Source organism: Ursus arctos, unplaced genomic scaffold (assembly GCF_023065955.2).
Source record: "Ursus arctos isolate Adak ecotype North America unplaced genomic scaffold, UrsArc2.0 scaffold_33, whole genome shotgun sequence".
Taxonomy (NCBI): domain Eukaryota; kingdom Metazoa; phylum Chordata; class Mammalia; order Carnivora; family Ursidae; genus Ursus; species Ursus arctos.
This window is the reverse complement of record NW_026623019.1, coordinates 12,729,044-12,752,885: the sequence shown is the minus strand read 5'-3', so window position 1 is coordinate 12,752,885 and position 23,842 is coordinate 12,729,044. Positions and strand designations below refer to the sequence as shown.

Below are 23,842 nucleotides of genomic sequence, written 5' to 3'. Positions count from 1 at the left end.
AGTATGTTCCTTTTTTACTGTGGAGTAGTGTTTCATGGTATCAATGTACCACATGTTTATTTAATCATTCCCTTATCAAGGGACGTTTTGATTGTTTGCAGTTTGAGGCTATGACAAATAAAACTTCTAGGGACGTTTGTGTACAGAGTTTTGTGTGGACATGAATTTTCATTTCTCTGGGATAAATGCCCAGGTATATGATTATAACTCATACACTAAGTGCGTGTTTAGTACTTTAAGAAACTATTTTCCAGAGTGGGTATCATTTACCTTCCCACCAGCAATGTGTGAAAGATCCAGTTTCTCCTAAGCATTGCCAGCATTTAGTATTGTCACTACGTTTTATTTTAGCTGTTATAACAGATGCACGGTGGTATCCTACTGGGGTTTTCATTTGCATTTCCCTAATGGCTAATGATGTTGAACGTCCTTTCCTGTGCTTATTTGCCATCCAAATATCCTCTTCAGTGAAATGTCTCTCCGTGTCCTTTGCCCATTTTTTAAAAGATTTTATTTTTAAGTAATCTCTCCACCCAATGTGGGGCTTGAACTAACAACCCAGAGATCAAGAGTCACAGGCTCTACCGACTGAGCCAGCCAGGCATCCCCCCCTTTGCCCATTGTTTGAACACATACTTGTAAAAAGTTTATGGATTTACACTGGACATGCAAGTTTATTTTGTAAGCATGAAAGAAGTATAGGAGGGCTGTTTCATGACGTTGTAGCTGTTAAAATGCAGATGCAGGAGACAGAATGATGATGAAGCTAAGACAAATACTGAAGAAGTAATGTCAAGGGTGAACACAAAAGGGAGGAAGGAAGAGGGGAAAGATGAGGGGAATGAGGGGCCATGGAGAGAGGAAGAAAGGAAGAGCGGAAACAGAGCAAGGGCAAAGAGATCAGGATAGACACAACAGAAAGAATCAAGAAGGGGGAGAAGCAAGAGATATAGTTGCTTCTAAGTACACTCTAGGGTAGACAGCAACTCCAAGACAAATGGGCAAGGTTGTCCAAAAAGAAATTTTTGGGGGGAGCCTGGCTGGCTCAGTCAGAACAGGATGCAACTCTTGATCTTGGGGTCATGAGGTTAAGCTCCACATTGGCTGTAGGGATTACCTAAATAAATAAATAAAAAGTTGTTGGTATACAATTGAATTGTAACCTACAAAGTGATGAAGACTTCAACTCCCTTTAAACTAAATCTAAGCTGACTGCTAGTGGTGGGGTTGAAAGAGAACTGAGAGTCAAGGGATATAATCTTTAAGATTTTATTTGTTTGTTTGTTTGTTTGTTTATTTATTTATTTATTTATTTATTTATTTATGAGAGAGCGAGCAAAGGGAGGAGCAGAGGGAGGGGGAGAGAAACTCAAGCAGACTCGGCACTGAGCATGGAGCTCGACACAGCCCTTGATCTCATGACCCCGAGATCATGACCCAAGCTGACAACAAGAGTTGGTCACTCAACTGACTGAGCCACCCAGGCACCCCGGGATATGATGTGACAAAGCTCTGACAAGCTCTTTCACCTGTGTATTGGGAAATCGTCTGCCTCTCCTATCTCTTGGGGGCTATATCCTATAAAACACTAACTAGAAAATACTTTTGCACCTGAAAGATCTTACAAATAAAAACTGTTATTGCTAACATTATTACGATTTTGTGTTCTTCACATTACAGTTAAATTCAAATACTCTATAAATGGAACTGTAACGTACATAAGGCTGTAGGACCCCAGAGAACGAGGTGGGTTGAGGGACACAAGAGAGGCTCGAGTTAATGACCTGGGAGTCCATGAGGCAGTACTCCCTTCAGTGAAAGCCACCTCTCAACCTCTTTCTTCCTGTCACGGCAATGAGAGGAAGCCTGGGCTCATTCAGCAGTTGCCAGGATGGGAAATTCCCAAGGTGGTTTCTCATATTCAACTCTCTCTTGTCAATCCCAGTTAGACCGAAATTCAAAGGAACTCTCCTCTTCCCGAAGCCACCACCCTGATCAAAATCCTTATCAGTACATTCCGGAATTTCTGCATCAGCCTCTAACTCAGCAGAACATCAGTATTTCCCCTCAACTGCTCTTCCTGATCGCGCCATCTCAGTCAAGGACAAGGTTATCCTTTCGGTGTAAACTTTTCAGTTTCCAAACTTTGAGGTCATTCCTGAATCCTCCTACTCATATCCAGGACCACACTGTGACATCATGGGCCCCCAGGCACTTGGCCTTCGTAGGTCTCTTTCTCCATCAGAAAAAATAGATATAACTGTATTAAATATATACATATACTTTAAAACTGCATGATTACAAAGATATGTATGTAGTCCAACCTGGATTCACTTTATATATTCTTTTCTTTTCATTTTGAGATAAATTAAAACTAAAACGTTTTCGTGGACTCCTGAATGTATCATGGGTCCCAGGCACTGTGCCTAATGCGTAATGGCTAAGTCAGTCCTGCTATTCGCTAAGATCCCCAGTCTATGGGACGAAACCCTAACTTTCTGTTCTGGAGTTCAGGGCCTTCAAAAATCTGACTGCTCACCAGTCAGAGTCTTTTTGACTCTGCTTTCCCACACGAATGCTTTTGCTTGGTCAAGCTGGCTTGCCCACTCTTTCTTGAACATAGCTGTTCCTTTCACCATTGTTGGAGTTGCTTCTCTCCTTTTGCAATCTCCTTCCCCAAATCTTTACTTTGATTTATATCTGTCATAGGAGGCCCATTTAACTCTGGCTTGAGAGAGACACCATGGTATAGGCAGAAGAACATGAAGCAGATTTGGATGGCCTTAGGCTCCTTTTCCTCTCTGAACTCCAGTTTCCTTTCTTCTAGGGGCGTCTGGCTGGCTCCCCTCCCCTGCTCATCAGGGAGCCTGCTTCTCCCTCTCTTCCCCGCTCATGCTCTCTGTAACTCTTTCTGTCTCTCTCTCTCTCAAATAGATGAATAAAATCTTTAAAAATTAAAAAATTTAAAAAAAAAGGATAATATCACCTCTCTTTTAGGACTGACATGAGGCTTACATGAGAGGAAGTAAAAAACAAAAAACAGAAATCCCTATAAAGATACCTGGCACACAGCACCCTTCCTTCCTTTCCCTTCTCACTTCTTCCTAACTGTGCAAGCTTTCAGTGATCTGAAAGTCCTCTACCAGATGCTTAATCAAACCCAGCCAATCTTTCTTCCCGGATTGGGTTATAAGCAGAAATATACAAAAACAAATAAACTTCATTGAGCTGTAATAGGCATACTACAAACTGCATATATTTAAAATGTACAATTTGGCAGGGGCGCCTGGGTGGCGCAGTCGTTAAGTGTCTGCCTTTGGCTCAGGGTGTGATCCCGGCGTTCTGGGATCGAGCCCCACATCAGGCTCCTCCGCTGGGAGCCTGCTTCTTCCTCTCCCACTCCCTCTGCTTGTGTTCCCTCTCTCGCTGGCTGTCTCTGTCAAATAAATAAATAAAATCTTTAAAAAAAAATGTACAATTTGGTGAGTGTAGATTTATATACAAACCCATGAAACAATCACCATGATCAAGATAACAGGCATAGCCATCACCACCAGAACTTTCCTTGTGCTGCTTTGTGACTAGTCCTCCCAAACCTCCCAGGTCCCCTCCTGTTCCAGGCAATCACTGACCTGCTTTCTGTCACTGTAGATTAGTTTGCATTTTCTAAAAACTATATAAATGAAATCATACAGCATGTACATTTTTATGCCACTCCTTCCATTTTGAGATTCATCTGTATCATTACATGTATCAATAGTTCCTTCCTTTTTAATGCTGAGTAGTATTCAATTGCATGGGAATACCAGTTTGTCCTTACGCCTGTTGACAGACATTTTGGTTTTTTTCCCAGTGTTAGGCTCTTATAAATAAGGTCACCATGAACAACTGCGTGTGGACATACGCTTTCATTTCTCTTGTAAAGACTAGGAATGAAAAGATTGAGCCATAGAGTAAGTATACATTTACCTTTTCAAGAAATTGCCAACGTGTTTTCCAAAGTGGTTGTCCCATTTTACATTCCCACCAACATGCGTGAGCATTCTAGTACTCCTCATCGTTGCCAACACTTGGTATGGTTAGTCTTTCTAATTTTAGCCGTGCTAGTGGATGTTTAATAAATACATTATTTTAAAAGTTTATGGGTCAGTCATTTAGAACACAAAGGCAAGTGGATAGACAAGCTGAATTAGTGCTCATATTAGCTCTATGCCCTGATTTTTTTTTTTTTTAATAGAAATCCTAAGCCTGAGTCTCCTAAACCCTGAGCATCAACTTTTAGACTTCTGAAGCTAAGTACTGAACCCTCTAAGCTGCGACTCCCTCTAAGCCCTGGTCTGATCAATAGAAGTGAAAGAGAAAATGAGAGAAGGCTAAGCCATTTAATTACTTATTTACTATTGGTTTTTGGGGGTTTTTTTTTAGTTCTTTATGCTTATTTTTTAAATTTTTTTAAAGTTTTAATTTAATTCCAGTTAGTTAACATACAGTGTTATATTAGCTTCAGGTGTACAATATAGTAATTCAACACTTCCATACATCACCCTGTGCTCACATTGTTTTAATTATTTTTTTTCTTGTTTCATACAAATGTCCATATCAGAGGCTCGTGTTGGCTTTTGCTGTGGGCAGGTGGGGGTCTTGGCAGTGATGGAGGCCAAATGAAGGCAAGTCCATCCTGTTCACTTTACACCCAGTTCTGTCCCTGCCACTCTGGCCACTTTGTATGTAGGTAGGCTCACTGAGAAAGCATCAGAGTAACTGAAGAAAGAAATCAACTGGTATCCACAGGACAGGTTATCTTGTCAACTCATCTATTAAGAGCATCCTCTATGTCTGTTCTGAAACATCCCTTAACATACTTCTTCATTGCCTTCATGATACCAGTTTTCCTATATTGTTTTCCCAAAGTCCCCAACAAGCTGGACAACCTGTTTACTACTGTTTATGAATTACCTGAGATCTGAAGTCTCTTCTTTCACACAAAGTGACAACCAGATGTACTGTTCAAAGTTCTGCCCCTGGGAGGATTTCCTTCCCCCATGATCTTTCAGGGCCACCCTCGAATGAAGCTGTAAGCCAGAGGCTACAGATGCTAGCATATTAGACAGTACACTAGGCCCATATCAAGTGGACATCGAAATCTTCCCCTGAGGCCATGTATATGCAGTGAGGAAGAGCAGTGAAACAGGGGACCAGGCAAGGTGGGAGGCTGAGTCATCCACTTGGCAGTCCACTTGGCCCTTGGATCTGCATGGGACTGACTGCATAGATCTTATTTCCACTTATAGTGGAATGCTGCTGCACATACACGGTTTTATGGTTAGTGGAGGCTCCCATCCATGTTGGGTAGTTGGGTCACACACATATATGATGGCCCATGGTAAGGCTTTCAGGCTCTACCAAGCCACAGGAGCAAGCCAGAGCTGCTTTCAAACAGTAATAATTGCAGGTCATGTGTTTCCTACTGGGGATTGCCAGAGGTTCCATAAGACATTCTATTGGTCACAGATATACTGGGTGTCATTGGGTCTGCTGGGCTAAGGCTCGAATGGCAGGCAACTTGCACCACAGCCTGCACCTGCTTCAGAATGCTTTCTTGCTCTGGATCCTACTCAAAAGTATCAGCTTCACAGCTTACTAGGTAAATGGGTTGGAACATCATGCTCAAGTGTGGCATACACTGCTTCCAAAATCCAGAGAGCCAACCTACATTGTGCTTTTTGTAGTGGTGAGTGCAATGCAGCACCTTGTCTCTCACTTTAAAGAGACATGCCTCAGACTATTGCACTCGTCAAACCATCACACACGCAGCAGGCCCCTGAACTTTCATAGACTTTATCACTGACCTACAGGCATAAATGTGACTTACTAAGGCATGTAGGATACTTGCTACTTCCTGTTCCCCAGTTCCATCAATGCAGTGGATCAGACTGATGCTATTGACTCTCAGGTTGATCAAAGTCCCTTTGGACTGTTTTACAACAGACAGCAGCAGAGTTCACAAGGCCTAGAGGCAAATCAGTAAAGGTATGTTGTTGCCTTGCCTTGCAAAGGCAAACAGCTTCAAAATGCTTCTCATTGTTATTAATGATGAGGATGGGAAAAAAGCATTTGCCAGGTCAATAGCTATCAATGGATACATAGGCCTATACTGATTTGTTTTAGTAATGATTCCGCAGCCATGGTTATGATTGGCATTACCATCTGTTTAACTTTGCAATAATATATAAGCATCTCCACGATCCATCTGACACTTATACTAGCCAAAGCAGCAAGGGGAATGGGGATGTAACAGAATCGTACCACTGCAGCTTTTAAGTGTTTGATGGTGGCAACAACCTCTAGAATTCCTCCAGGCACAGGGAATTGCTTTTGGTTTACCATCTTGAAGGGGAGAGTTTTCGCTTGACTTTTTCTATAATAGTAACCACAGTGTCATCTGCTCTGTGACTATAGGAGATGTGCTCTTTTCCTCCAAAAGCTTCACCCAGGCTTTCTGATTATCCACTTAAGTTGGAAGCTCACAGTTTCATTTCTCCTTTATCCTTTGTACACACTCTGGGATTGTCAAAAGAAGCCAGGCGGCTCCATGATCTATATAATCATTATTACCACCGTAATGACTGAATGCCACAACTCCTTTATCTGTCCTCCTCCTCGGCTTCATCTCATGCCCACATGGTGATAATCTGAATAATCATTATGCTGCGATATACCAGGGATTATGTGTCCCATTTTCCACTGGCAAATAAGTCTATGCTCTTCAACCAGATGGGCAAACCAAACTCAGAATCCCATTCTAAATGTCTATTTTTGGGGGCCACTTGCGATAGCAATTTTTATGTCAGTCAAGATCCCAGAAAGAAAAAGATGACATGCTAAAATTGGATAGTTTAGGGGTGCCTAGCTGGCTCAGTCCACAGAGCACGTGACTCTTGATCTCGGGGTCAGGAGTTCAAGCCCCACATTGGGTGTAAAGTTTACTTATAAATAAATAAATAAATAAATAAATAAATAAATAAATAAATAAATAAATTTGGATAGTTTAAGGAGTGTTTTAAAAAAAGACTATTTAAGGGGCAGTTGGGTGGCTGGTTCAGTTGATTGGGTGTCTGCCTTAGCTCAGGTCATGATCCCAGATCCCTGGGATCAAGCCTCACATCAGGCTCCCTGCTCTCTCTCAAATAAATAAATAAAATCTTAAAATAAATAAATAATAAATAAAATAAAAAGAGACTGTTTACAAGGAACTGAGCAGGGTATAGGGAATCCACAAAGCATGGTATCCTAAGGCTAGAAAGAGCATGACATCATTATTACCTCTAGACTTTGAAGGAGTGTTAACAATGTCCTTCTGGAACTGGAAGAAAGAAAGGTCTGTATGCACAGAATCATCAGACTATCTTCTACTTACCCTCAGCCTGCCCATGGTGACCCCACGGGAAGGGAGGAGCCAGGGGGATAATCTGGACTCGTTTCAGGGATTCCCATTACATGACTCCAACTGGAAGCCAAAAGGCAAGGACACCCATGGATGTAACCCACACAGTCAGCCTCCCACGGCACGGAACGGGGCAGCAGGACGGAGAGTGAATCTAGAGGAACAAGCGGAAGATGTCCTATGGTTTTAAAAAACTAACTTATTTGTGTTTATGTTTGGTCCCCCCATGTAGACTGTAAACCTCTTGGGGCAAAGACTGCCTTATCCTTCCATGGATCCTCCCATAGCACTTGGGACAGTTTGGCATGACTGAATCAATGAAAGTACTTCAGTGTTCATAGCCATGCCAGAATATGCCCATAAACCAAGTTACAAAGCATGATTTTTAAAAAATTATGTGAAGGAAAAATCTGCCCTATGTATAGTACCCAATTCCAAAGTGACTGGTACACTGGGGAACAGAGCACAGCATTACAAAATGACTGGATCAGGTGAAACTCTGACAGCATTTAATATGCTCCCAGCTGAACAAAGATTTCAGCTCTCCTTGAATGATTTCATAGGTAGGCGTCAGCCAGTCCAGCCCCTGCTTTTGATTAGCATGGCTTCAGATGAAATCAGATCACCCAGCTTGTGGTTTTAAAGTAATAGCTGAGAAACAGATGGTAATTTCCCATCTATTATGCTAAGGTTCCCTTTCAATGGGTTTTTGTGCATTCTGCTCAGTGACTCTGATTTTCATTTCCCCAACACATTTTTCTTCCCTGAATGCCCTTCCAATATGCCTTGTTTTGACAGTCAATGGCTTAGTACAATTTGCAAGGATTTGTTTTTCTCTGCTATAGATTGATTCTTTTTATCTCACTTTGATTTGTTAGGAAGCATTTGACCTCCTATCAGTGACAGGAGAGGTGTAGAGGTCTTTTTCTGCAGATAATAAAGAAGAGGGAATTTTATTACATTGTATTACAGAATTTGAAGAGTAAGAAAGAAAGAGCAGAGGGTTGCCATAAGAAAATCAATCACCCAAGTGTATTGCTACAGAATGTGTGCCTGGACACATACCAATAGTCAAAACAAAGAAAGGTTTAAATATAGAAAGCATGTCACTACCTTCTCAACTTGGGGCCATACAGATTGTTATACACATTTTAACTTAATATCAACATGAAATGAAAGTGCTATGTTCATCTCTCATGACCATACTGAGTGATACTGGGCTAGAATGACAATTATTCCCCTTGAGGATTACACTTCAATTTTGTTAAGTCGTTATTATTGAGGAATAATATATATAAAATGCAATCTTAAGAGTACAGCTCAATATACATATATGTGCATATATGTACATAACCGTTAACAGATCAAAAAGTAGAACACTTCCAGCACTCTAAAAGGTTCCCTTCTGCTCACTTTTAGTCCTAGGATATCCACTAGGACTCCAAGGATATCCACTATTCTAACCTCTATCAACACAGATTAATTTTGCCTGCTTTTTTTTTTTTTCATTCAAATTGAACCACACGGTATTTGCATTTTGTGTCCAGTTTATTTTTTGCTCACCGCTGTGAGATTCAGCAGTATCGCTGTGCACATCACTAGATTATTTGCTTTCACAGCTGAGGAATATTCTATTGTATGTACACACCACAATTTATTTATTCATTTTATCACTGATGGGCATTTCATTCCTTTGAACAAAACTCAACAAACTGCAAATAAATATTTAACAAATTGTACTCAGATATAAATCACAGAATCACCTCTTCCCAGAAACTAAGAGATACACTTTCCTCCTCTGTGCATATCCAGAGGCAGATTTGAAAATGCCTTTCGTTCTCTACGATAGCAACACCTAGTGGCCTAAGAAGGCTACAGTTCTGGAAGTGTGCATTTAGATTTGGAAGCAGTGCCTTTTAGTTGTAATAGTCCCCAGATAGCATCTAGATGTCCATTAAAACCACATAACAGTGTCTGGGCCCCACTAGAAATCATTTAAATCAGAATCTTTGGAGGTGAGAGCCCAGGACTGGTAAGTTACAAGGCTGTCTGGGCGATTTTAATGTGCAGCCAGGGCTGAGAACTACCAATCTAGAACAGTTTTTGCTGAACATCGTAATTCCCTGGAGGGCTTGTTCAAACACAGATTGCTGGACCCCACCCCGAGTGCTTTTCAGTGTATCTGGGTGGTGCCCCAAAATTTGCATCTCTAACAAGTTCCCAGGTGATGCTGATGCCGCTGGTCCTGGGACCACATGATGAGAACCAATAATCTAGACCAACTCTGTTATTTCACACAAGAAGAAACGTCAGGCCGGGCATTTGAAGTAATTTGCTGGAGTCGTAGAGTCAGTTAGGGACAAAGTTATAATTAGAATGGAGCCTCACAGTCACTTTTCCTCTCATCTGATAGAGGTATAATTGGGTATCTCTGAATGTTACATCATCTGAAGCTATGTTAAAAGACAGGCTACTTCCCTCCAACAAAAAACAAAATAAGGAGACGTTTAAGGGGTGCGTGAGAGTACCTCTTTTCCATACACCTATTTGCAAGAACTAAGGCATTCCGAGGAAGTGAGCAGATCACATACTACAGAACCAGGACTTGAGAAGACCAGCAGGGATGGCAGAGTCAGCTTGAACTCTGACCCCTGATCGGGAAAGGATGCTTCTGTCCTCTCACTCCTCCCCTCCTTTAACTGCCCCCTAAAGGCTGAGCTGCTTCAACCCAGATGGGCCATGTGGTCACAAGTCACCCGGTCAGGAGTCAGGAGACCTCTTGGCCAACAGTTTGTCTCTCCCACATCTCTCTCAGAGCACAAGATTAATCCGTCTTGCTGTATTTCCCTATGGCTCCTAAATCTCCCCCATATTTGCCCCTTACAAAAGAATGTTTCCAAATATGGCTGGCTTGTCCCTGCCACACCTCAGGTTTAGACAGCTGTGTGCCTAAGGATCCGTAGTACCAAGCTGTCGAGAGGGGTGAGCCCATCCTCCCAGCTGTGCTAAACACACTGTAATGACACCATGCACCCACAGCTTGGACATTGGCCTGCTGAGCCATTTTGGACCACTTTTCTGGCTCCCCGAACTATCTCAACATGGCAGGAGAGCTTTGTCTAAGGCGCTAGAAGATCAGTATTTTGAATATACATCACAGGTGATTCTAATGTGACCCAGGTCTTATTGAGGAAACATTAATCTCAGTTGCTGTTGTTTTGGGGGGTGAGATTTAATGGCATTATACAGCAAGCTTCATTGTCTACACTTTTGGGCAGTGGAAAAAGTATTTTCAGCTCAAGAGTCAAACAGGAATGGGGATGACTGGATGGTTCAGTCGGTAAAGCATGCGACTCTTGATCTCAGGGTTGTGAGTTCGAGCCCCACATTGGGCATAGAGGTTACTTAAAATATAAATAAAATCTTAGAAGATTCAAGCAGGAACGAATTCATGCTACCAAATGAGGAGAAAAGAAATACATCAGCTAGACCCTACAGGTATAAGGCATTTGCATATAAGATATTTAAAAATGTGTTCTATAAAAAATAACTGATGCACACTCATTTTTGAATAAAAGCATAAGTAAAGATGTAAAGACTCTGATGTGGAGCAAACAGCAGCCAGTCCAGTGGTGGAAGAGAGCAACCTTAAAAAAAAACAACAAAACCACAAAGAGGATCTAGACTGAACCAAAATGATTCCTGCAACTGCAATGTTTATATCAGCATTTTCTTAGGGAAGAACCAGAGGCTGATACGAGAATCCACACTGGCCTTTATGTTTTGCTGCATCTACAAGTTTTCACTGCTGAAGGTGGATCCACTTATTTTTTTCTTTCCTTTGTGAGGTCCTTCATTGAACCAACCCCTTCAACCATGTTTACTTACACACATGCACACACACATGCTTACACTCACTGAAATCCCACTTTCACGTAATGATCACAAAAGCCATTTCCTCACATTCTCAGGGGATGCCGCTCCCCACCTCTCCCCAGTTGTTCGGGACACACCCACAGTATACCCACCGAAGAAGAAGAAATTCCTAACATAAAATTTCATACTATGTTACCTATTGAGGCAATGTGCTGGACTACATGCTCTCCACATGTCTTCCAAATCTAAAATTTTACTCCAACAACACTGTGTGCACAAGGTGGCTCTAAGACTTTCACAAATGATGCAGCACATAGCTGGGAGGGACTGCAGACAGTTTGCCAGGCTTCAGGACTCCAAACCTCCAAGGCTACCAGAGGGATTATGTCTGCACACTATTAATTACTTAATGTGAAGGCTATTTTTTAATTGAGATATATTTATCATATTACATATATATATATCAATAAAACAAGCCACAGACTGACAATAATATTTCCAAGTTATATCTAATAAAGGATTTATATATAAAAGATATACAAAGAAATCTTACAACTGAATGAAAAATAAGAAAACAACCCAATTTTTTTTAAGTAGACTCCACACCCAATGTGGGGCTTGAACTCACGACCTTGAGATCAAGAGTCACATGCTCTACTGACTGAGCCAGCTACGTGCTCCAACCCAATTTTTAAAATAGGCAAAATAGGGGTGCTTGGCTAGTTCAGTCAGTGGGGCATACGTCTCTTGATCTTGGGATCTTTGGGTTCAAGTCCCACACTGGGTATAGAGATTACTTTAAAAATAATGAAAAGTTAAAAAATTTAAAAAACAGGCAAAATATATGAATAAACATTTCACCAAAGACAATATACAACTGGCAGATAAGCACATGAAAAGACACTGAATCAGTATCATTAGTCATTAGGAACACACAAATTAAAACCACAGTAAAACTCGACACCTACTAGAATGGCAACAATCAAATGGATTGACAATTACACACGTTGATGAGGATGTGGAACCTCCCCCATGTGGGACCCTCTGCATGGATGGTAGGATTGCACAATGGGGTAGCTGCTTTGGAAAACAGTTTGGTAGTTCCCCAAAAATTAAACATAAATTTACTGTATGATCCAGAAAGCTCTCTCCTAGGTATGCAGGTACCCAAGAGAAATGAAAATATATGTTCACGCGAAGACACACAAATGCTCACAACAGAATTATTCATAACAGCTGTAAAGTAGAATCGAATGAGTAAACAAAATTAGTATGTCCATACAATGGGGTGCTATTCAACAAAAAAAGAAGAGACAGAGAGAATGATGAACTCCTGATACATGTTACAACGTGGATATATGTAAAAAATGTTATGTTAAATGAAAGAAGCCAGACTTAACGACTACCTATTTTATGATTTCACTTATATGGAAGGTTCATAACAGGCAATTTTATAGACACAGAAAGGAGATTAGTTGCCTGAGGCTGGGGGCGGGAATGGGGAATGACTAAAACTGACCATGACAGATCTTTTTGAGGTGATGGTAATGTACTGAAACTGGATTGTGGTGATAATTGCACAACGCTGTAAATTTACCAAAGCATAAATCTGACACTTAAAATGGGTGAATTTTATGGTATGTAAATTATACCTCAAAAAAGCATTTAAAAAGTACGGAGACAAAATTATCACCACGTAGAAAAAACTTCCATAGAATTTTACAGAATTTACAGCACAATGAGGCTGATCGTTTTATCAGTGCTTCCCAACCATTCCGAGGCCACGAATCCCTTTTTAACAGCCAAAAACAGTGACAGCCTTATATATTCTAATTGAACCTTTAGTATAAATCAAGGAAATACAAATTTCAAGGATACTGTGAACTCAGTAATTTCAAGAATGCCGTGAGTTTGCATTAACTGATCACATCCACTATATATAAAACTAGTAGACAGACACGCAAGACACGTTGTTATTCAGTCTACTGACGTGCTAAGTATACGTGTGGATTCATGGGCTTCATACGTAACGGTGGGATCAGCGGCCCCAGAGTTGAAACTCCCTCAAAATCTTTTGCCACCCAATGCAGCATTGAACAAAAAAAGCAAAAATCCATGGTGTGTGTAGCCCTCCCTGCAGTTGGTTTACGGCTGGGAAGAACACGACTGACTTTTGCACTATAGGCTTGACCCATGTGTGGGCAAAATGTACTTGACAAGTGGCTCACAGGAAAAGAGGAAGGTCGTATGACTGGAAAAATACAGAAAAGTTGACTGGTTGGATGCTTGTCCAAACAAATAAGGGAGCCATTTTGTGGATTCCTGTTTTGTCTCCAATCTATAACCCCCAGGGCCCATTTCCGTTCATCCAATGTGTCCCAACAGTTCTACAGTGCAAGCCCTGTATTAAACGATCGTGACCATGCAGAGACAGCACACCCCCATGCAGCTTCTCCTCTGGGATTTTCATTTTCTGTAGGATAGCCTCTCAGCTTTACCGACAGTGGCATGGCGGCATTAAGTACTTCTGGAACTACTGACTGAGGACTTCCCGTGTATAAATCAATCACTTCATAGGATCTGAGACGTACTGTTTTCATTGCCAAGAAATGGGTTCCAAAACAGTTTCCAAGTTATTTATAAGAAACACTTGTTTGTTTCAGTAAGTCTTGTTTTTGTCAGTGTCCACTGGCAGCCACTCATGCTGCACCTGCCTTGTTCAGCTGGAAGTCACAAGGGTTGAAAAGGCAAGAAAAGGAGAAACTTCTTTTTGAACAGTGTATAACTGTTCAGTTGCACTTCCAAATAGTATGTTCGGTATGCTTTTGGGTGACACATAGTAAATACACTATTCTTCCTGTGTTACCAGATGTTCTAGACACTCTGTGGGGTATTAATTCTATTTTTTTTCCCCGAATAACAATTGGACCTCTTGCTTTAGAGTACTTCACCAGGACACATACTGAGTATACCGTGTGAAAGTGTAAATAACATGGTTTAAAGGTCAGTTTATCTTGTGTTTCCTGACTGCGGACATGCTGTAATATCCTCTACTAAGGGACGTCACTTTCGTCCTTTAGGGGACCGTCTTTCCTAACCTCACCTGGTCCTGGCAGTTCCCTCAGAGCCAATTCATTTCCTATATTGGTCATTTAGGTCATTGTTCCCCATGTCACCATGATTTTTCAAGGAAAAAACTTTGTTACAGATTAAGGAAAATATTTTCCACAAATAAATTTGTAACTAGATTAAAGTAAAACGTGGAATAAATAAGGTCACACTCAATTACACAAAAACTTGCATTTGTAATGTAAACATGCAAATTTATAATTTAAATAAAAGTTCAGTGTCATAGAATATGCTTTTCTAATTAACTTTCTCCTCTTAATTCATTATGTAATTTGAAAATGGAAATTTTTTGATCATTTGATTTACTGAAGTTTCTGAGTTTTTCTGTGTGTGGTATTAATTACAGTTAGCATTATGCCATTACTCAGTTTTAACAAAGGAATGAAAGGCAGTTTGTAAAGTTGTTACTGTCAGAAATATTGTTTTCTGGGACACCTGGGTGGCTCAGTTGGTTAACCGTCTGCCTTCAGCTCAGGTCATGATTCCAGGGTCCTGGGATCGAGTCCCACATCAGGCTCCTTGCTCAGTGGGAAGCCTGCTTCTCCCTCTCCCCCCCACCTGCCGCTCCCCCTTGTTCTCTCTCACTGTCAAATAACTAAATAAAACCTTAAAAAAAAAAGGAATATTGTTTCTAAAGGTTGTTTATTGCACTCACATTTGTATATGTTGCCACTGAAGGGTCTATTCCTAACAAGTACTAAAAATAGCCAATAGCAGTTCTGACATTTCTTGTATAAATGCTTTTATTGGAGGGGTCTGCTTCTCCTCTTTCAGTGTTAAGAGAATTCTGTATCAAGGTTTTTTTTTTTCTAACCCAAGAATTTCCAGTTTACCTACTGCTCACCCCAACAGAGCCTCTTAGGATAATTTGAAAGAAAATCTCAAAACCAAGATTTATAATATTTATAAACATCATGAATGGAGCACCTACTATAGCCAAGAGCTTCATAGGTACTATACGTAACACTTGCAGAAATCTTACACTGTAGAAGTCACTATCCTCATTTTACAAACAGGTAAGGTATACAGAAGGTAACTTCACAAAAGTAAGGAAACTGGTCCAGAGTCACACAATGAGTAAGAGGCAGGGTTAGGATTTAAACATCCTTCTGCCTGGAGGTCACTCTACCTCCTGCTCTCCTGAAGTGAAGATTTATGTTGCTTTATTTCAAGGCATGGTTTGACAACAGTATGCTGTTAAATGCATTTAATTCAGAGTTATAGTTATTTTCAAATTCAGGTAACATTTACGTACAATAAACTAAACAAATCCTAAGTGTTCAATTTATATTTCTTTTTTTTTTTTTTTAAGATTTTATTTACTTATTTGAAAGAGAGTGAGCACGAGCAGGAAAAGGGGCAGAGGGAGAGGGAGAAGCAGGCTCCCCACCGAGCAGAGAGCCCGATGCGGGGCTCTATCCATGGACCCTGAGATAATGACCTGAGCCGAAGGCAGACGCTTAACCAACTGAGCCACCCAGAAGTCCCTGAATTTTATTTCTCTATACCCTAGTGTAATCATCACCTAGATCAAGATCAGGAGACTACTGCATTCCAGAAGGTTCTCTCACGCCCCTTCCTTGTCAACATCACACCCCCAAAAATCACTATCTTGATGTCTATCACAATGAATTAGTTTTGATTATTTTTGAACTTGTAAACAGAATCCTAAAATATGTAATCTCATTGTGTTTGGATTCTTTTGCTCATCATATCTGTGAGGTTCATCAATGGACAATATATACCTTTTAAAATGTTAATTCCAACTTAATGCTAATGTTGAGTTCAAATACTTTTTTTTTAAAATACCAATGCTTCACAAATTTGCACGTCATCCTTGTGCAAGGGTCATGTTAATCTTGTCTGTATCACTCCAATTTTATGTGCTGCCAAAACGAGCATGAGTTCAAAGACATTTAATTTAAAACAATGAAAAAACTTGGGGTGCCTGGCTGGCCTAGTCAGTAGAACATGTCACATTGATTTCGGGGTTGTAAATTCAAGCCCCACATTGGGTTTAGAGATTACTTAACACTAAAAAACAACAACAACAACAACAACAACTTAAAAAAACCACAAAAAATTTAATTTTAAGTAGTATTTAATAATAATTAAACATTTAATAATAAAATTTAATTTATATACTTCAAATTAATATTTTTAGAGGTTACAGAAACTTCTAAGCCAAATTTTGATAAAATATTATATCGCTGGGGTGGCTCAGTCAGTTAAACATCTGCCTTCAGCTCAGTTCATGATCCCAGGATCCTGGGATCAAGCCCCACATTGGGCTCCCTCCTCCTTCTCCCTCTCCCATTGCCCGCCGCTCCCCCTGCTTGTGCTCTCTCTCTTTCTCTATCAAATAAATAAATAAACAAAATATTTTTAAAAAGTTTATCTTTAAAAAAAATTATTGTATCACTTAGTCAACTTCTGAGTCAACAAACTTTTTTGAGAGTGAGCGCACAAGTGGGGGGAGGGGCAGAGGGAAAGGGAGAGAGAATCTCAAGCTCTCCACCGAGCACGAAGCCAGACTTGGGGCTTAATCTCACAGGCCTGAGATCACGACCTGAGCCAAAACCAAGAGTCAGACGCTTAACCGACTGAGCCACCCAAGCACTCCTTAAATCTTCCGTATTAGTACAAGTACCAACTATATACTTTATCATAATGCACATTTTTCCTTTGAAAGGAACCATTTTTAAGATTATAAAAATTTTTCATTTTTAAGATTATATAAAAATAAAAGGTGCAACTTCATGTGTAATTTTATGTAGTAATATCTCTTGAAAGCCTGGTACTTTAATTCCTTAAAAAAGTCTTATGTAAGAGATTTGGGAATGCATAATTATTTCCATCTGTATAATTATTGATGGAATTGTGGGACTCATTAATATAGAGCTGAGTATGTAATCCCATCATAGTCCCATGACTCCAAAAGGGTTGCCAGTAAAAACTGTGGAAAATGGTCTTGCAACATTCAATATTACACACAAATCGGAACATCATGAGTGACAAAATTCTACACCACAAGTTATATGGAGGGTATCTACAAACTTTGTATAATAAAAAAAATATGTAGCTTTAGAACAGGGCAATCATTCAGTATACAACTAATGTTACAGGGAAGGAAAAGACCCAGAAAGAGGGAAACAGGAAGTGATAAAGTTGTGTTCAAGGTAATGTTGTTACAAACTTCACTTAAGGGAAGAAAACATTTAGGAACATGGAATATGGGTAATTTTGCATATATGTGATTGAAATAATGCAGGCTTTGGAGCCATATAGACTTGGTTTGAATCTTAGGTTTATTACTTTTTTTTTAAAGATTATTTATTTATTTGACAGAGAGAGGTGAGAGAGCGCACAAGCAGGCAAAGTGGCAGGCAGAGAGAGAGGGAGAAGCAGGCTCCCCGCTGAGCAGGGAACCTGACATGGGGGGATCCCAGGACCCTGAGATCATGAGCTGAGCCAACGGCAGACACATAACCGACTGAGCCACCCAGGCGTCCCAGGTCTACTACTTATTATCTTTCTGTCTCTGGCAAGTTACTTAACCTCTGAGCTTAGTGCAGTCACCTGAAAACTGAAAAACAGTTACTCAGAACACTGTTGTTTATCTTACGTGATAAAAGAAAAACATTCGTACCAAGTACATGTGACAACTTTCTTTTTCTTCTAATAATTATTACTGTATTAAAAGATAATCATTGCCATTTACCTTCCCAATACAACTTACTGGATATATTCGGAACTGCTTGCAAACACCTATCTTCTATCCATTATGCAAGTAGGGCTCACGATAAAGTGACACGACCCGCTTAGAAAGATTACAGGTATTACGACTCAAATGTGTAAATGAACAGTCATGGAAGACAGTATTAAAAAAGCGATTTGAATTCAAGGGCATCAGCAATGAGCACTCTCCCCTGATGCCTGAGACCCAACGGTTCTTCAGAAAAAAAGCTCTGAACTGTCTAAAATAACGGAAGATGAAAGAAAGCATGGCAGAGGACTGACAGGCAGCAGAGTCCCAGAACAGTAATAGTACGGAAAATAGTGTGAGTTACTCTGTCAGCAACTCACATACTATTCTCATGCATACTAACCCTAATATGCAGAACGGGTTCTGGGTTCAGATGATTGTACAGGTTCAAAACCTAGACCTACTACTTCTCTGTTGTATGTCAAATTACTTAGCTTCATTTCTCATATGTTAACATGGATAATGATCGTTATCACTACACAGAGTCATGATGAACATTTGATGAGCTTCTCATGGAGAGGGTGTAGTTTTGAACAGTATCAGGATATATTCAGCACTTAATCAAGTGCCCCTTGCCCCCCAACACACCCGTTCTTGGTTCTCCTTCTGCTTCTCTGGTCATTCCTTACTCTCCAAAGCCGCACAAGCCCAGGGCACAACTCAAGAAGTCCTAGCAGAGAACAGCTGCTGAGAGGCTTAGAGCCAGGCAGAGATGTCAGAGGTCACACAGTGCTGGAGTCTGGCCTTAAGACCACAGGAAATACATGCCCAGGAATAAAGACAATATCTGAGGAGTAAGAGACAGGAATAAGGAACTCTAGAAATAAATGTGAAACTGCAACAGACACCCCAGCAAAGCCTAAACCCAAGTTCTGATAGGATGAAGTTGATGTGCAGTAATTTGTTTTTTAGAGGAACCCTCTATAATGTACCATTTACAATTTATAGCATATAATAAAAATTATTAGATGTGCAAAACAGGAGAAAGTGTCCAATAATCACGATAAAATAAGCAATAAAAGCAAACAAAAGTGAAAAAGGACTTCAAAATAACTGTGATAAATATGTCAAAGAGAAAAAGATGCACGAGATAGATAACATGGAATATTTCAACAGTTATAATCAATAAAAAAAAGAATCAAATGGACATTGGAGAACTGCAAAATCCAGTATCTGAAATCAGCAATTTATTAGCTGAGTTTAAAAGCACACTCAACACCTAATCCTATTTATCTAGAAGACAGAATTAATGAAGGCAAAGAAAGACCAATAGAAAACATACAAACTGGGACACCTGGCTGGCTCAGTCAGGAGAGTATGTGAGTCTTGATCTTGGGGTCATGAGTTCAATCCCCACATTGGGCATAGAGCTTACGTTAAAAAAAGTAAAACAGGGGCGCCTGGGTGGCTTAATCAGTTAAGTGTCCAACTCTTGATTTCAGCTCAGGTCATGATCTCAAGTTAGTGAGATTGAGCCCTGCATAGGGCTCTGCACTGGACATGGAGCCTGCTTAAGATTCTCTCTCCCTCTCCCTCTCCCTCTGCTCTTCCCAACCTCTAAAATAAGTAAAACAAAATTTTTAAAATTTTTAAAAATTAAAAAAACACACAAACTGAAGCCCATAAAGGGAAAACAAATGGAAAAAAGAAAGCAGAGCATGAGAAAGACAAGGGACACAGTTAAAAAAAAAAAAAAAAAATCTAACAGTATGTATGAAGTGCTAGAAGGAGAGGAGAAAAGCAGTTGTTGAAGAAACAATGGCCAGCAATTCTCCAAGTCTGTTTAAGGACAGTGACCAACAGATTTGAAGCACTCAGAAAACCTTAAGTCACAAACAAGAATATCATAGTCAAAACGGCTGAAAACCAAAGATAAAGAAGAAACCTCCTAAAAGCAAGTTTCACACGATCTGGCCATCCATTACCTCCCCTGATGTCTTAGGACTCTCCAATTTAATCGTCCCTTTCCTTCCTTGCTGTTCCTTGAACACATACGGCAAAATTTTACAATGGTTCCTCTGCCTGGAACATTCTTCCCCAATGTGTCTCTCTGCGCCCCTCACTTAAAAAATTATAGCCCATTCCTCACCCACTTGAATACCCTCATCCCTATGCCATCCAAGCCCTTAGACACCCAATCACCCAAACATTCCTTATTTTTTCCTATAGCACTTTACCTTTAATATAATTTACTTCTTATGTTCAATGCTTATTATCTGCCTCTACCCACTAAAAAGTTATCTCTGAAAGGATAAGGATCTTTGTTTTGCTCATTGTTGTACCCCACGTATCTTGAACAGTGAGTGCCCTTGCACACATAGGTGCTCAATGATTATTTGTTGAATGAATGAATGAATATTATTATTATATTGTTGTCATTATTATTCCAAGCCTTTGTAGTCACCAAATAAGTTCATGCCGTGTCCTCTAATACAGTTTTCCCTATTTACTTCTGGAACTGCTTTTGATATGTGATAGAATGGTATTGTAGTACAGGAGTTAAACAGCAGACTCTGGCACCAGATAGCATGGATCTGCAAGTAACAGAACTCCATATGTATATATATATATATACGTTCTGCATTCCCTAAACACATATATGGAATTTATATACATAAATTAAGTTAGGGTTAGGGTATTTATATATATATATAAATTAGGTTAAGGTTAGGGTAACCTAAATATAAATTTATATATATAAATATATATTTTATATATATTTATATATATATTATATATAGTATGTATTTTTTAGTACATTATATATTTTACATACAACTTGTAGAATGTAGGGAAACAACTAAATTGCTGTCTTCATTACTAATTATTAATTCATTACCAATTAATATATAATCAAATAGTAACAGTAATATCAATTGTATAGTGTTCTTATAGGTTCTAAGCACTTCACATATTAATGCATTTAATCCTTCTATCAACGTCATGGAAACCAAGGCACACAAAGATTAATTTGTACCAAGACACAGTTTGTAAGTGACATAGCAGGATTTAGATTCATGTTGAGTTCCAATGAAAAGGAATTTTTAGATTAGACAAAATAATTTCTTTAAAAAAATGAACTAAACATAATTAAATTTATGTCTGCTTAAAAAAAAGTTTCTTAGCACTAAAGACAGAAATACAGATATTAGGGTATGTCACTAGGTGATGCTCTTTGTTAAATTTCTCTCCTGAGAAGGTAATCTGAGGAGTTATGATTCATTCAGTTGGGAAAGTACTTGTACTAGGACTAATGATTTAGTTGGCTCTTTAACCACAACAGTTAACCTTGTCCAGAAAATAAGTCTATATGCAAAAAGGTAAGCCAAATTTATGGGAAACTTTCTGTAAGATTATAAGCTTAGAATATTGAGACTTCCCCAGCATGAACACAGTATCTCTCTCCATGTATTTTATATTTCTCCATTTATGTGTCCATTTTCCTTAATGTCTTGATAAGATTCTATATTTTTAAACAAAAAAAAAACTGATTAAAACCGGATAGAGGGTTTGAATAGACATTTTTCCAAAGACAACATACGGATGGCCAAGAGACACACAAAAAGATGCTGGACTTCACTAATCATCAGGAAAATGCAAATCAAAACCACAATAAGAAATCATCTCATACCTTGTCAGAATGGCTACTCTCAAAAAGACAAAGAAATAGCAAGTACTGGTGAGGATGTGGAGAAAAGGGAACCTGTCTGCCCTGTTCATGGGAATGTCAGTTGGTGCAACCACTATGAGAAACAGTATGGAGGTTCTTCAAAAAGTTAAAAGTAGAAATACTATATGATTCAGTAATTCCACCACTGGGTATTACCCAAAGAAAATAAAAACGCTAATTCGAAAAGATATATGCAGCCCTATGTTTATTGCAGCATTACTTACAGTAGTCAAGATATGGAAGCAATCTAAGTGTCCATCCATAGATGAATGGATAAAAAGACGTGGTACATATATGTGTGTGTGTGTATATATATATACACACATACAATACATATCGATTACAAAATTAATAAGACAAAGACATACATTGCACACTTACCAAACTGACAGAAATTTAAAGATCAAGTGTTAGAGAGGATACAGACCACTGGAACTCTTAATATATTGCTGTGGGGAAAGGAAACAACAACTCCTCTGTAAAGACAGCTTGGCGTTATACAGGAATCCTGCAGATGCATATGCATATAACTGGATGGCCTGTACCACTACTAGCTATGTATCTAATAGCAATGTGCACCAAGAAACAAGACGTGTGTACCAAGAAACACATGTAACAGTGCTCACAGCAGTATTCTTTACATGAGGAAAATTTTAAAATAACTCACACATCCCTCAACATTAGAGAGGATAAATGAATCGTGATATAAAGACAATGGAATAAAACACAATAATGTAATGTGAACAAATCGGAGCTCTTACAACTAACCATGCATCAATCTCACAAATAATGAAATAAAGAAGAGATACAAAATAACATGCATAGTATAAGTCTGCTCACACAAAGCTCAAAACCAACGTCTGTCACTTATTTGCAAATGGTTCAGCAAATAAAATATGTATTTATATCAATCTATTGAGTATAATGAAAACATAACAAATCACCTGTGAATCTAGATGAAGAATATACAAAGTTTCATTGTACTATTTTGCTGTTTTGTTTAGGTTTGAGATATTTCAAGATAAAAAGAAAAAAAAGGATTAAAAATCAGGCAAAGCTAATTTATATTGTTTAAAAGTAGTTTCTTCATCTGGATGACAGATGTATGACTTTTCTTTATAATTATATATTAATGTATTTTATACATTTTTTCTGTATGTATATTTTGCAAAAGAAGAAATGTAAAAAATGTGATCAGGTATGTAAAAATACTTTCAAGAAAAACTGCTACACACTTGTTAAACATTACTATAAAAAATAAATAACAAGCTTTTTGTAACAAGCAAGCTTATAAGTAAGGAGGCTTTGTTATGTGGGCCATTTACTTGAGCTAGATCTATAAAAAAGTACTTAATGAGGACCAATTTTTGAGGCTAGCACTGATTTTTCCGTGCAATAGTTCTTACACAACCAACAATTCTGAATCTTGTTTAGTTTGATATTAGTTGGTATACTCTTCCAAATAATTCCCATGAACTGCACTATGATACCCTAATACTCATTCTGGCAGGTATTCTAGCATATGCTACTTAAAAATTTATTATAAGAAAACTCTGGATGAAAGTTTTATAATTTTCCAAGTATCGTGCATAATTTATATTGTCCATGTGTAAACTCTGCCTGTTTTCTATAGCTTTTTGCTATTTTGCTCATTAGGATTTCACAGTATTTTTGTGTAAAACTCTCAAAAGTCAAAAGTCGTCCAGAATTTCATGTTTTCAAGATGACTTTTAATATATTAATCCACTTGATTGTCTTTTGTGTCGTCTAAATCAATATCAAAATCTAAGTCATCATCACTTTCTTCTTCATTTCTTCTGCAGCTTCTATGGTTGGAACGTAGATTACTTTCAGGAATTTCTGTCTTTTCTGGTTCCTTATTAAACCTGAAAATGAAAAAAAAGAACTTCTACTTATTTCTCAGGCTTTCGTTATTTAACTGTAGATTGAAAAGAAC

The 23,842-nt window shown here is 38.9% G+C and overlaps 1 protein-coding gene and 1 pseudogene across 4 annotated transcripts in view; both read right to left on the bottom strand.

The window, feature by feature from the left end:
• CUNH9orf85 (chromosome unknown C9orf85 homolog) overlaps window positions 1-23,842 on the bottom strand; it is a 190,243-nt gene that overhangs the window by 107,426 nt on the left and 58,975 nt on the right. For 2 of the 4 annotated variants that reach the window (XM_026519373.4, XM_026519372.4), the window contains one exon: window positions 22,074-23,771. The exons of the other annotated variants lie outside the window; for them this stretch is intronic. In XM_026519373.4, the coding sequence (XP_026375158.1) occupies window positions 23,624-23,771 (148 nt within the window). In that variant the 3' untranslated portion in view covers window positions 22,074-23,623. Of the gene's footprint in view, window positions 1-22,073; window positions 23,772-23,842 lie in introns of those variants that run through there. 4 annotated transcript variants of the gene reach the window in all.
• On the bottom strand, window positions 16,250-16,349 carry LOC113270257 (U6 spliceosomal RNA; annotated as a pseudogene).